The sequence below is a fragment of the Sebastes umbrosus genome, chromosome 6 (assembly GCF_015220745.1).
Source record: "Sebastes umbrosus isolate fSebUmb1 chromosome 6, fSebUmb1.pri, whole genome shotgun sequence".
NCBI classification, from domain to species: Eukaryota; Metazoa; Chordata; class Actinopteri; order Perciformes; family Sebastidae; genus Sebastes; species Sebastes umbrosus.
In genome coordinates, this window is record NC_051274.1 from 31832701 (window position 1) to 31847911 (window position 15211).

The 15211-nt window shown below is 41.4% G+C and overlaps 1 protein-coding gene across 3 annotated transcripts in view; it reads left to right on the plus strand.

The window, feature by feature from the left end:
* Positions 1 to 15211, plus strand: part of casz1 (castor zinc finger 1) — a 224844-nt gene that overhangs the window by 127955 nt on the left and 81678 nt on the right. The window contains exon 1 of one of the 3 annotated variants that reach the window (XM_037772593.1): positions 5647 to 6125. The exons of the other annotated variants lie outside the window; for them this stretch is intronic. Coding sequence (XP_037628521.1) covers positions 6077 to 6125 — 49 coding nt within the window. The 5' untranslated portion in view covers positions 5647 to 6076. Of the gene's footprint in view, positions 1 to 5646; positions 6126 to 15211 lie in introns of those variants that run through there. 3 annotated transcript variants of the gene reach the window in all.

The window sequence follows — 15211 nt, forward strand, 5'->3', positions numbered from 1 at the left end:
CATTAGCAGCAGTACAGTCCTGCTTGGCTAAACAACGAAGCTAACCGCTAACGTTAACAGAGGTTAAATTGAGTGATGTGTTCAGGCTCTACTCAGTAAAAACGCTTATTGAGCAAAGGTAAATTATAACGTTATCATGATGTGTTCAAATGTAATCGTGTAAAATTTAGTTTTTTGTCGAGAAACTTGAATAAATACAGTTTGAAGGAGATGTTTTCACAGCAGTATAAAATATTATTATTACTTCCTAACACTAGCTCTAACCAGCTTATAATACATATTTACAGCTACTAATGCCGAGATTGTTTTTCAAAGCAAATATGTAAATAAAACTACAATCATTTATTTCTTTGTCATTCGAATTGTGTGTTTTTATGTGAAAAAATATGTGGCTTTGTCCAAAATCGCATTCTATGCGCTACATACCCAACAGGTGTACTATCATTCTACATACTTTTGTGTGAATAAACAGTAGTGTGTATGTTTTCGGACGCACTGAACAGTAATTTACGTCGTCACTTCCTGAGAGCCTCCTTGCTGGTTGGAGACGTGTAACCATGGTAACCCGTGCCGACCTCATGTGACCAAAATGATTAATTTATTTAAAAAATATATTACACCTAGCAAAGTTAAAATCTTATACTTAGAGTTAAATTGAAATGTTATTGACGTTACAGAGCTGTCCGTCAACGTCTGTTTTGAACGTTGTCATCACTACCGTATTGCATTGTGGGATATTTATGCTAGTTGTATTGTCCAGCGTTGCATACTGTCATATTTCACCGGAAATAGTATGCAATTCACATACTATTGGTTTCATACTAAGGTTTCGTACATACTAAAATATCTCACATACTGTTTTAACACACTAAATAGCATGTAAGAAAACAAAAAACTTGAATTTTCAATTTAAATGAATAATAAAAAATATTCATTCTGTGAAGGAAGGCTGTGTTAAGTTGTGTTAAATTGCCTTTTCTGAATTGTTTTTACATAATTGGGCCACCAAAGATGTACTTTGGCCACCAAATGTAGTGGCTTGGTGGCCCGTTGGGCCCAGTGCATAAAAATATTAGCGCCTATCCCTTAATCCCCCCACCTGTACGCTCCACCAGTTATAGGACAGACCTCCACCCCACGCTGACTCACACCCACTCCATCTCCTCCCATTCGCTCACTCACTCTTTGCCCCGAACTGCCAGAGACAGCAAGAGGGGTTCAAAAACACAATCTGACTCTCGGCAAAGGTCAGATTTCTCACTCGGCATGTCTCTGGGCTTTGGGCACAAAAGCCACTGAATTCACATCTATCAACCGGGCCCTGGCTTTTGTCCTGGGGAATGGAGGACTCGGGAGTGGGCCCTTCACCAGACCAGCCCCTCCTGGAGTGCACTGTCAGGGGCAGCCAAACGTCTGGGCCCGGCGGCCCTTTGACTGATGTACCCCCGCCATGTCACACGCACGGCAGCGCGCACACACACGCTCACACGCATACACACTCCACCTTGCCCTCAACATTCTCCCGCATGCACCATACAATACCCTCGGACCACATCAAACGAAAATCCCCACAGCTCCTTTTGAAAAGTAATGGTTTCGGCCCCAAAGATGGCAGCTCAAGGGCCAGAGGGTTGTAATGCATGGACGACAAACCCTCCCTCCTGTGGACATGAATAGATCTCACCCTGCAAACCGAAAGTTCACCCAATATCAAGTTTAGAGTCACTAGTTTTTATTGATACGTGCTGTAGCTATAAGCTTCACAGCGTTGCGGCCACACAAATGTTTTCAGATCTTATTTTTAACCACAATCATTTAAAACTGCTAGTAATGTCAATTTTTCAAGTTTTTTTCAAAATAATCTACATATACCATCTCTCTATCACAGTGTGGTTACATTAGGCTGCTCACAAGAGCTCACTACTTTCAAAAGTTTAAAGAATTAAAGCACCAGTGATCTGAGAACATTTTAGTGACTACAGTGGAAACTGCTTATATGGATCAAAAAGCCTGGGATAGAATCATTCCTGTACAAATGCTGTTTAAATAATTTGCTTATTTTGGGTCTTTTCATACATTCATACATACGGCAACTCTATTATTATTATTTTTTTATGTACTTTGCCTCGCGTTAACCCGTCTGCTTCTAGCCATATAAGAAGTGGACGTAGTCACTGTGACCCATTGGTTGAACTGCCATTTTGAAGCCTCGAGTTCGGCATTTTGGCCATCACCATGTTGTTTTTTTGCAACCACAAGTGACACGAGAGGGTGGAGCTAAATACAACCCAATGCTAAATAAGACATTTTTTAGGCAACTAGAATGTTATAATTAACTTTCATGAACTGAAAACACGCTGTGAAAGGGTTAAAGTTCTAAGAAGAAAACACGGACAACTCCCAGATCGGACAACGCCGCGGTAGCGACCTGTCAATCACAAGGTAGCCACGCCCCTAAAGCATCTCCTGCTTTATGGTCTATTTGACTCTAAATGGGACCATAATTTACTAAATGAACATCATGCTGTATTGAAGAAGACTTGAAACTAGCGATTGAGACCATAAACTCATGTTTACAATGTTTACTGAGGTAATAAATCAAGAGAGAAGTAGGCTCATTTTCTTCTTTTTGCAACCAGAGGAGTCGCCCCCTGCTGGCTGTAAGAAAGAATGCAAGTTTAAGGCACTTCAGCATTGGCTTCACTTCTCAGACCCCGGAGGTTGCTCACTGCTTCCAGCTGGCTACCTGAGGCATTGAAATCATGACGGGAAAAAGAAAGTAATTTTCTCTCTTAATGAAAAACTTAGCCTCCTCGAAGTTTATGACAAACGAGATTCAGCAGCAAAACCTGGTGTTCCTCAGGCTACCGTGTGTCGTCTACTAAAACAACAAGAAACAGCTGTACTGTATTTTGAAAATGTTCAATAAAATTCAGCAAATTACTTCATATTCATGTAATAAATATACAAATGTCAGTTAGATGGTAATCTGCTTGAGAAATAAAGGAAATGTATAATAATCATCTGCTAATTGTGATCAATTTGACCCCATGATCACTATATTATATTTTAGATGTTTGACCATATTTCATGCCTTTTGCACGGTATTACAGTGAATAACAGAGACGTATAAACATGTTGTGATCAGGTGGTATTTAGCCCGAAGTTTGTTCATGGGTGTCAGACCTTACCAAGTCAAACAAAATATGTTTGTTTGTACAAAATGTGATTAATGAAGAACAGGACTGACGTTTGACAAATGTCCAACACCTTTGCAACAGTTGCCAAGTCAGCTCATTTAAAACAATAGTTTTGTTTTTTCTTTTTTTATCGTGACTAACGTAGTATTTGCAGAACAATGTTAGATCAAGGGTGGAACCTTTTGATAGAAACTCTTTTAAGGACGTTTCCCTTTATGAGCGCCAGGAAGGAGGAGACAAAGCTGTTTTTCCCAGTATTAGCCGGGATGAGTCATCATAATCTCAAAATCAACCAAAACCTGTTTTATGTACATACTTTGGACTTTGTTGACAGCCGCTCAGGAACTGAAGCCAGGACTGTGTATCATTGCATTGTGTTTCACAGCCATAAAGTTGTTCATTTCCTCTTTTCTATAACCATACACCACCTTTATTCAAAATACAACTGCTGTGGAAAACAGGAATATCCAGTGACCTTTCACAGTTTCTTTGCTATTTGGTGTCACTAAAGTCCACATTCTTGACACAGAGGCATGTTTACAGTATGTGGGCATTATGTACAAAATGGTCCGGAGGCGCTTTGCATGCCGCTGCGGAAGAAACTGCCAGGCAAATAAGGGGTTTGTCTTATAAAGTATTCATTGTCACCTGGTAACGGCTGTCGTTTATCATTTCACCTGAAATTACAATGAAAACTGATAGCTTATCAGAGGGAGGGAAGGAGAAAGAGTGAGCTCGGAGGGAGAGAGGCAAAGAAAGTGTACAGACACACAGAGGATCTCTGTTTCGTGAGAGAGCTGGAAGAGGTATTTGCTCCAAGCTAAAGTAATATAATTGTCAAATATTTTAAAAACCTTGCTTGGAAGAGTTGTTCATCGTATACAGTTGTGATGTCAAAATCTCCTTTCACATACTAGTTAGGGCTGCGTAATTAATCGGATATTAATGGCGATCACGATTTTGGCTTCCCGCAATTAAATGAACATGATCGACTGCGATATTGACGTTAGAAACGTGTGTTCGCTCAAAGAAAAATCTGATGCATATCAAAGCAAGCGCTTCCTAAACGTGATCTCACAGAAACACGTGAAATGACCACAACCTCTTCACAACACATTACGTGGCGGCGGCGGCACGGAGCGTGTTAAAATTAGAAGAGGATGTAGACTTACTTTCTGTAAGTTATTAATAACTTACTCGGAACGCTGCTTTGTCATTTTTTACCCGCCAGCATGCATCCACAATATTTTCTAGTAAGTTCACCCGAACTCGCCTGACCCGAGCACCGCTAGCACACATTAGGCTTAGTAGTCGGTGCTACACGGTGGTCAGGCACACACCGATTACAGTACGTACCACCGCCCCCACCATCGTCGTGCTTTTTTTTTTTTACAGAAATAAAACCTGTTTAGTTCATTTTGACGTATCAGTGCCGTGTTATCAATTCATAATCGGATGCTACAAACTGAAAGTGAACACATCAGTTCCGTACGGCGTCTCAGTTCAGACTAGCAGGAGTCATAATTGACACACGGGACGAGAGAGAGTTGACAGACAAGATGACGGCGAAGGATTTGGTGTCAAAGCGTAAAGCAAAAGCGCCCTTTTTGGTAATATTTCAGATTTAAACTCAACGCTGTAAGGGAACCATAACGTTAATAATGAGGTAACACACACCACCACCTGACGTTTAAGATCAAAGTAAGCGCGCTACACATATTGACCGTCATATTTTCTTGTAAAATATCCGGTGTAATCTGTAACATCGACGTTGTCACAAGTTTATTAACCGGTGGGAAAAATGTCCTCACCGTCACATCCCTATAACGCACATACGTGTATCACTAGCGCGCACCCTGCAGCGACAGCCTGTGAAAAATATACTATATATATAAAGTAATATACTGTATATTATTGTTGTATAACAGAGAGCAGATGGGCAAAAGGAAAACTCACTGAATTCAGGTGAAGAAGAATCTTATTTTAAGTCTCATTTTGAAGCAAAGATTTGAACATTAGCAGGAATGTAGCACAACATGGAAGTGAAAACAGTCTGTTTATTCAATAAAAATATTTGATCCCTAAAAACAATAAATAATTGTGATTATAATTTTGGTCATAATCATACAGCCCTAATACTAGTTTATATAAAACAATAATGGTGTTTAAAAAAGCAGTTTTTTAAACTGTATTTGATTTAAATAATTAGTCTAAAAGCCTCAAATACTTGTGCTCAATAAAAGTATAATACATTTTTAATAAACGCGTAAGCTCTTCCTCCCCAAATACCTTCTTCTTTTTTTTTTAAAGTGTTGCGCTGCCTTCATTTGAATAGAGGCAGTGGAAGCTCCACCCCAAGAGAGTTGAAAGGCTAGAAGACCACAAAGATGGAAAAGGCCAGCCCACTGAGGGAGGGAGAAAAAAAAACTGCTCCGGTTCCTCTGCCATAATTTCCTATCAGCCTATTCAGACAACATCACCAACAGCTTGGTCTGAGCGAGTGAGTGTGTGTGAGTGAGTGAGTGTGTGTGTGAGGGCAGAGCAGCGAGAGAGAGGCAGTGAGCGCGAGCGAGAGAGAGAGAGCGACACAGAGCGAGGAGAGAGGAGGGAAGGGGGAGGCTCCATATTCTTTCACCTACCCCCCGTCAAACCACAGGAAGGAGGGGCCAGACCCTAAGCTGCCAATCAAATCCGCTCGTGGCAGCCGGCATTATCTCAGCAACAAACTATTGACAGATTACATGTCAAGGAGTTTAGTGCATGATTGAAGGAAGCCTTTTTTTTTTTTTTAATCTAGTTACTTTTCCGCTTTATTTCCCCCCTCTTTCCACCAAACCAACATTCGAATGACTTTCTAACAAGAGTTGAGTAATATTATGAAAGTTACATGTCTGAGAGGATTTAACTTCGACTTCCCTGAATATGGTGAGTACTCTTCTTCTTTTTTTTTCATATCTGTGTTTTATTAGCTGACAGTTTAAGGTGTGCCTTTATCTCTGACTAAATACACGGAGAGGGGGAAGTTGTTCATGATTAAACTATGTGCCAGCCAGCCAGCGCGTACGTATACCCAAGTGTTGCGACACCCTTATTTATAGCTCTTTGACAGTGCCCAAAGGTGACTGCAATATCAAATATGATTGTTCCTCCAAGCACTCGGGACGCCGTGTTTCATGCAGTAACACACACATGCGAAAGAAAGTTCACAAAAGCCCAGTTTCATTTTCTCTTGTCAGAGTCTCTTCTATGAAATGAGACCAGCTTAATTCCCTGTCAAGCTTTTTCTCCTTCCTTGTTTTCCTGCTTGTTTAACTTACATGTTTGTGAATAGGTGCTGTAGAAATACACAGGTATTGGGTTTTCTTTTTACCCACAGAGGCACTGGCGATGCCATTAGGGTACGTTGAATGGCCTAAGGGTTTGTTGCCAAGGGGACAAAGCAAACAAACTGTTGTGTTGCTCGTGTTGTCACACATGTAAAGGGAACTAGGAGCGGGGCTAAACACCTTTCCAGGTACTTATAATTACAGTATATATATTCAGTACATTAAAATGTGTGATAAATCAATTGCATGTGAGGTAAAATCATAACACTGTATTTATCTTATATAAATTGTATATATTGAGTATTTTTGTGCACCTGCGTGGCAGATAATATTAAATTTCATTCGACCTGTAACAGGTTAACAACGTCCATTGTGTGCGTACTTTTGGGAGGATAAACTTGTCATAACTGGATTACACGTCGTACTCGTGAAGCGCCACTCTCCTCGCACACTTTTAGTTGTCAGAAAGGTTTCGTGTGCGTTTTAAAATAAGTAGTTCTTTTTTTTCTGTGTTGCGTGTACTTTTGTATGCGTGTTTGCATGCAGTGACTGGTGTCTTCCCTTTATACATTGGTGTGTGTGTGTGTGTGTGTGTGTGTATTAATAGCTCCTCTGTATTTCATTATTTGCACCACAGATAAATATGACTACCAACTTTTTAGAGACATTACGGGCTCACCCGTTGACTTTGATAAATGTTATCTGCCCCTAACACTTCATTTTAAATAAATATTTAGGAAAGGTTGTGGGCATATTTTTGAGTTTTTACAATTATATTTTAAAATACAGAGAAAATGCTTAGAAAAAATATTTATATAGAGAATTATTCTCTTTTTTTTGGTCATATTTCTTTTTAGAAAAATCAGTAATTCAAACTTCATTCAAACAGGTTTTTGCTCCAGGCTGTTCTTTTTCTAACATGTTTATTTGCCAGTTAAGTACTCTCTCTCTGTATCTCATTTGAATCCTCTTAACAATTATTTTCTAGCTAGTCTAATCTTGCCGTTTCTTGACATCACACAGGCTTTTTCCTGCTCTTTAACTTGAAAAATACAATGTAAAGAGAGCGTTTGTTATTAAATAAAACTCTGTGTAGTAGACCGCTGTGACCACAGGCGTTCACAAACACATACTGGAGACAGACATGAGGGCTCGGTTATTACTCCATCAGGTTATTTAAGGTGTCCGGCATTATAGTTGAAAATAACAACAAACAAGTCCGTTATCGTGACACACCCTAATTTCAAACTTTTTTCGTCAGCTCGGAAAATGTTTTTCTAGCCTCACATGAGTCATAATGTTGATTGCCTTCTCCCTCACTGAGTTGTCTCATTAACCCTTTGTGGCCCTCTCCATCTTTTACGGCCCTCCACAAAAAAAAAAAAAAAAACAGGATGAAATGAGGGAGAAAAACAAGCCCAGTTCTGAAGGCCCCTCAATAACCTTTTATCACAATTTAGCAATAACCTGAATCAATTTGATGTCTTAAGCAATAAAATATGCTGTTGCACTCCTATTTCTGCTGCTCCTTGGATGACAGTAAATTTACATTTTTTAATTAAACTAGCCGGAATTTTTATTAGGGGGCTGGGCTATGCTAATGGGAATGTTGTGTACAGCAGATTAACAGAGTTTTGAAATAAATTTAACAGGGAGACATTTGGAAGGAGAAAAAAAAAAAAAAATGCGAGTCATTGTCTTTAACCTCTTTCATGCCGATTTCTCCTGGGGGATCCTTGTAGTCTAAGGAGCCCTGTCAGGGAAGAGTGCTCCTCAGCAACGAGGTGATTAGTATCGCCTTGTCAACCGAGGAAAAACACTCACATTCTACAGATTTATTTTTTAAAATATCTTGTCTAAATAATACCAAAATATGTGAGTTTTTGTTATCACTTTTATGCAATTTACATCATTATAGTAAGTGTTTAAAGAGAAATTTCTTATATTCATGTTGTGTTTTTTTAATGTCAAAAATAGAGATTGCATAGAAATTTTAAAAATTTCTTTTAATTTCCCTGGCTAAGTTAATTTTAAAATTTATTTTTCATATTTTACACCTACGCCGGACTGTTAAATAAGTGTCAAATACAGTAGTTAATGGCAGCGTATATGTTTGTGTAGTTTTATGGTCCGCTCTCAGTATTTGATTGATGTTGCGCGAGGCTGTGTGTGTTATGCCTGGTTTTAGCAGAGTGGCAGTGGGGGGGGAGAGAAGGGGGAGTATAGACAGCAGACAAGGGGGAGGGAGGTGTGTGTGTGTGTGTGTGTGTGTGTGTGTGTGTGTGTGTGTGTGTGTGTGTGTGTGTGTGTGTGTGTGTGTGTGTGTTTGTGTGTTGGGGGGGGGGGGTTAGACAGAAAGAGAGGGACAGCTGAGTCCTGATTGAGCATGTGCCCAGTCATCAGACACAAGCCACCCAACACCATAATTACCTTAACCCCCGTCTTTTAATACCCAAATCACACCAACTGGCCTTTTTTTTTTTCTTTTTTTTACCGGCAGAAAGAGGAAACATTAGAGATCAAACGCTCAAATAAACTCCAGATGCACGTGGAGGTGGTGGGGGGGGACCCGCCACGCATCTTGTGCCGCAGTAGCCAAAGTGTCCGGGGCTACTTGATATGGGCCAGGAGCGAGGCAAGTGGCATCACCACCCCCTTTTCTTCAATCCTGTGCACTCATGCAGTGGCCAGCACCTAATTAAAACCTCAAAGCTCCCCGTCACCAATCTGGAGTAATGGCCTAATTAATACTCGGCGAAGAAATATTCCAGAATGATAAACAGGTTGCACCTCGGGTCTGCGTTGCCTTTTATTATCTAAAATGTAACGGGGGGCCAAGTTTTTATTATCGCAGATAATGCGTGTTTGTTAAACTAAAAGTACGGGGAAATGGAAACGGTGACCTTTTTTAATTATACTATCTGAAAAAAGGATGGTAATGAATTATGAATCATTAAAAATATTTTCTGGAAAAAAAAATCTCATTTGAAAATCCTGCTTTTAATCTCAGCGCTGAATGTGCCGTGTCATGTATTCTCGAGTCAAGAGAGAAGCTTCCGGTAACTTCTTTTTTTTTCTTTCTCCATCCCCCCCCCCTTCCTCCTCCAGACTCAATTTCCTAATCTTACATATGAAATTATAATGTCATGCAAAGTAAAGGGAGAAGAATAATCTCTGGTCGCTGATATGCTGTATAAGAGGGGAAAAGGGGAAAATGAAGAGGTAATTAGCAGAGTGGAAGACTTTGGCGCGGTTTCGTCTGAAAGCGTGGTCTCCACTGGCCATGAATGAATTTGCATGCTTCGCTTATCGAAGCACACTTATTAGGCCGGGCTGAAAGAGAGATTAAGCCGGCACAAAATGTGGTGACTAATCCTTTTAAATGTGGCAGGGGGTCTTTAAGGTGTGAACCGGTCCGTATATATACGGTTAGCGGGTATATGGAATGTGACAGAACCACAAGTTCTTTCATGCAACTGCAGCTGAAAGGGGGTTAACTATTTAATGACAAGGACAGTGATTGACACGAGTAATAAATTGATAGTTTATCTCCTGGCCCTCTTATCTGTGGAACAAATACAGCAGGTGGGGTCAAGCTGGGTTGATAGGACGGAAAACACACTTGTGTGGTCCAACATCAGTGCACTTTTTTTTTTATTAATCAATATATTGGTGTGTTTAGTTAATCGTACATGAGAGGCTTAAAAGATGAGAAGAAGAGTGTTGAAACGAATCATAGTTTCACTTCTCTATCACCTTTTCTTTGACAGGAATTCGCTGCCTGCTGTACCGTTTTTATTTTTGATCGTAGGAAATAAAAAAAAAAAAAGAATCAGCACAAACAATCCTCTTTTTTTTTTCTGTCACCTTCACTGCGAGCGAGAAAATGTTTGCTCTGCCGAGTTACAGAGCCGATACCCCTGTCCTCGTCCGTAATTGACTGCAAACAGGGAACGTAGTGACGTTTAAACACTGCCCTCCTCTCTCTCCTGTGTCGCACACACACAGTCCCCGACCCGACGGCAAACCCCCTCGGCTTCAGGTTTTTTTTTTTTTGCATGTGACACTCTATTCACTTGGGTCAGTAGCAGGCAGCACCAGCAATAATTACTGTCTGTACATGATAAATCTGAAGCCCAGCTGTTCATTTCTGTCACTGCCGACGGAGACAGAAAGATAGCGAAGAGAAGGAAGGGGAGAGTTTGCTGGATTTCTTTCCTTTTTTTTTTTTTTTACTTGGTAACTTGATAGGATTACATGGTTCTAGAGCTCACACCTGTTAAGAGGCTGTTAGCAGAACAGTTGGCAGTCCCATAACCACAGCTTAGCCTTTTTCTTCCCCTCGCTGCTGTCCGTTCTGTGCCCCCTTTTTGGGGGGATTTCACCCCACATGTATGACGAGAGTTTGTTTCTCCAGCAGGGGTGAAAAGGGGGGGCGCTCCTTGTGACACGTGAGCGGTGTGTGTTTGATGTTAGCGAGCGTACCCTGTGTGTGTGTGTGTGTGTGTGTGCGTGTGTGAGGCCGGGTCGGCTGACATCTCTTTTTCCCCTCCCTCTCCTGAGACACCATCAGTTGCGCTTCCCTCTCTATCCGACCTCAGTCACACCGGAGCCACCCCGCCAACCCCTCCACCCTCCACCCCCCCCCTCTCCGGAAACAACATATATACACGACAGCCAAGAAAGAAAGAATTCAATTTGTTTACCACAAGGGTGGGGGACAGGTGTTGGCAGAGTCGTAAAATGCCCAAATACAGGTTAAACCAGACGTTTTAAATGATTAAGGGTTAGGTTGAGAACGTTTGTGCATATTTTAGGAGTGCCAAAGCCCTGCTGTCAATTAGAAATACTTTCAGAAGGAGTGGAGAAATGAGTAATGCATCAAATTTGTTGCTTGTTTTCTCTTGTTCGGCTGTTTTATAAAAGTAAAAAAAACAAAAACAGCCGTGAATATCGTCTGAAGATGGGGAAAATATTCGTTTTGTGGGGGGGAATGGGTGACAGTAGGTCGTTTTGTGCCTCGTGTCTCGCTGCCTTATTTGGCATTCAGCAGCAGCTCTTTGGCTTCGTCACTTTCTGTGGGCCCTCAGCACCTGTTCCCCCTATTGTGCCGGAATTTTTCTATATTTGGCAAGAAGTTGGGACTCTCTCGATCGGTGTGTAGGTTTCTAATAGTTAGAAATGAACTTTCTTTTTCTTATGCTGTAGTTCAGTGGTTCAAAAGACAATATTAGAAAATTCAACTTGACTCCGAAACATTGCAGGGCATCTAAATGTCACGTTGTCCCTTGCACGTTATTGGCACGTTGCACTGCTCAGGATTGCAAATTTTATTGTTTTATCAAACTCAATGTTCTAATCTAATGTTGTTTTTCCGTGGTGATGGTTTGTGGCAAAGCCTGTTTGTGCTGCTGAGCCCTGTTGATATTTCTACTCTTTTCTGGTTAGCGTGGCTACTGCGAGCTGAAATGCATGCTCTAAACAACACTGGTTAGCATTAATACAGTTCATTCACACACTTATTTTCCATAAAGAATCAAGATTAAAAAAAAAACAATGCATGTTATTCCCAATAGATCTTTTATGGTATAAAAAAAACATGTTAAAAGTTGATTTCTTTCACCTCTTATAAGACATAAAAAAGAGTCCCTGTCCCACGTTCGCACACGGTGTATATGTAGGTTTTCATAATAGATAGGAATAAACTGTTTTATTTTTCTTCTGCTGTTGCTCAGTGTCTTCAAAAGACAATATTAGAAAACGTGATTCAACTTGGGAGGACTACGAAACATTTCTCACCAGGGCATCTAAATGTCACGCTGTCCCTTGCACGTTATTGACACGTTGGCAACTGCTCAGGAGTGCAAATTATCTTCCTTCTGAAAGGCGCAGGAGAAATAATGATAATAAAAAAAAAAATAGAGCAAAGTTAATAGATATCTGAGGCTAACTTTTAATTGTTCTGATATGTAATCGCTAAATGACAATAAAAAAAAGGAGCAGGGCCACTTTAAAGGCTTTATCTCTCCTGCTCTGTGCCCAAAGTGTCATGTCCATAACAGCACCACCTGATCTACAGAGTAAAATAACCGCTAAGGCTTATTGTTTGGACAATATTGGAGCCCCCCCCCCCCACCCACCCCATCACCACCACCACCACCACCCTCACACACACACACACACACACACACGCACACACACACACACACACACACACACCGCCGCCGCCGCTCCCCCCGCTGCTCCTCTCCCCTCTCCCTTGATTCATTTCACCCACTGTCCTCGGCTGCTGGAAAATGGCGTTAATTTTTTTATTACCTGTTTGACTCTCCAGCCTTATTACTGTAGCCCCTTAATGTTCTCTGTAACCGTGGAAACCAGATGAATAAATGTCCGCCAAAGAAAATGAGATGATTAAACAGGTCACCCTTGCAAAACAAATTCGCTTGGTCGAGCGCAATTTGTGTACCAAGCGGCTGTCTTAACAGTTTGCTAACAAGGGGATTGTTTGCCAGACTAACTGACAGAGAGGGGAGGGTGGGGGGGGAATGAAGATATCTGGGGAAAAGGATATGATTGAAGAGATAATATTTTAGATCGCCGCGCTATTTGTCTCTTTATTCTTCATGATAATGTGGTGTACCTTTCATTATGTCGTATTCTTTAAATAACGCCGTTAAAAAAAATGCTCTTTTTCAGCGTATTTAGTTGAAGTTTAAAGCAGCTGTCCGTATTACCGTCAGAGGGCCTGTGATCAGCAGCTAGTGCAGTAGCAAATAGAATTTTCCTCATTTATGTGGCAACCAATCATTACTGCTAATTGTCCTTGAGGCCATCTGTATAGGATGGCTCGTCCTCTATTGGTGTTGGGAGCGGTACTGGTCATGGATTTACAAGTCCAATAACAATACTGAACTCCTCCAACCTCCGTAGTCAGCGCGAAACAGTTCATATTCATAACTGCGGTAATAAATATGAAGGGTTTTTTTTCCTTCTCAAATTAAACAGTAGCCTGAACAGCATCCTGGTTTTCAAAGTGTCACTATAAGCTGCTTTCCCATGATGCCCCCGCCCTTTCCCTTCCCTTCCCTTCCTCGTCCTAGTGTAATGTTCTCATACAGTACGACTTGTTTTAAGCTCTGACAACCATACGGAGCGTCTGGTGTTTTCATCTGGGGAAAATAAGAGAGTAGGTCGGGGCAGATTTAGCCGTGTAACGATAGGGCCAACACGCAGACTTGGATCACAATCAGGGGCCCTGCGTTGCCATTTCTGACCGCAAATCATAAATGTCGGGGACGCGGCGGTGGTGTTGTTTATGGAAGGATGCCACGCTGCGCCACTCAAGGGTGTTGCCTGTTTGCATTGATGCACCACCACCACCACTTACTGTACCGCCTCTCCGCTTTAAAACAACTTCCGCGTCAGGCCTCAGCCATTTTGTCCCGCTACCAAAGCAGTTCACCACAGCTTTAGCCTCAACTTTTTAAAAAGAAGAAGAAGAGGAGGGGGGCGGTTGCTGCTGCTCAAAGCTTCTTTAAGAAGTCGTTCGTGGGACGGAAGATGGCGAGCCAGAGTTTTTTCCACTGGTGGAGGTGGTATTTCATCCCAATACGGGGACACTACAGCTCAAAACTGAAAAGCACTTATGCATTATTGATGTTTTAATTTGTGCAAATGCCCAAGTCTTTGTTAAGTGATTATAGTGCTGGGGAGATAACAGGGGAGGTACTTCTCTATGAAACAAGAGCTCGCTTGCTGGCCGCACTGGGAAGCCATTGGACTAAATCTAACAAGTCAACGCTTCTAGAGAGAGAGAAAGAGAGAGAGAGAGAGAGAGAGAGAGAGAGGGAGGCGGGGGGGTCGAAGAGAGTTGACTCAAAAAAATATCAACGTGTCCAAGATAAGAAAAAATTCAGCCGTTGATCTTTTGTCCTTATTTCAGCTACACCTCTCCCCGTTTATGATGCCGGGTTTATAGGTCTTTTACATCCCTTATCAAAAATTATTTGATGTAAATACAATGGAACTGACCTGAAAAGCCCTATGTGTGTAAATACGCCTCGTGGCACACTAGAAACTGACCTTGGGGAGAAGAATGCAAAGTTATTATGCTTGCAAAACAAGCCAATAAAATAATACGCCATTGAAAGGAGGGAGTTTGGGTAAATATAAAAGAGAAGCAGTTTTCTTTTCCCCTTTGCAATGATTAACCCAGAACAAAGGTTATCAAGGATGATTTTTTTTAAACTCTGTAATTTATGTAATTGCCCGCCGCAGCAGCAGCTACCTTTGCCAGATAAACAACGTCGGAAGGAAAAAGGTTGAAACTTTCCCCCTAGAAAACAAACCGTGAGCCGAGCTGAAAAGATTTCGCTGCATATCCTAGTTGATCCGATTCCGCAGCTACATCTCAGATCATCGCCACCGGCGCGTATAGAAAACCCGTGTTGCCTCTACGTCCACGCTCGGCCTCATCTCCCACACCTGCAGCTGTTCACACAGCCTGCCTTCCTCCGGCACCTAATGCATGTACAACCTGTAAATTATGCCGTATTCATTTAGCTCAAACTGCATTAATATGGGCTCTATCAATGTCAGCCCATGAGATAAGTGTCTTAGTTTTGGCTTTGGTTTTGGTATTAGTCATTCTCTTTTGTTCGCTGGCTTTATTCTTTGCTTTTT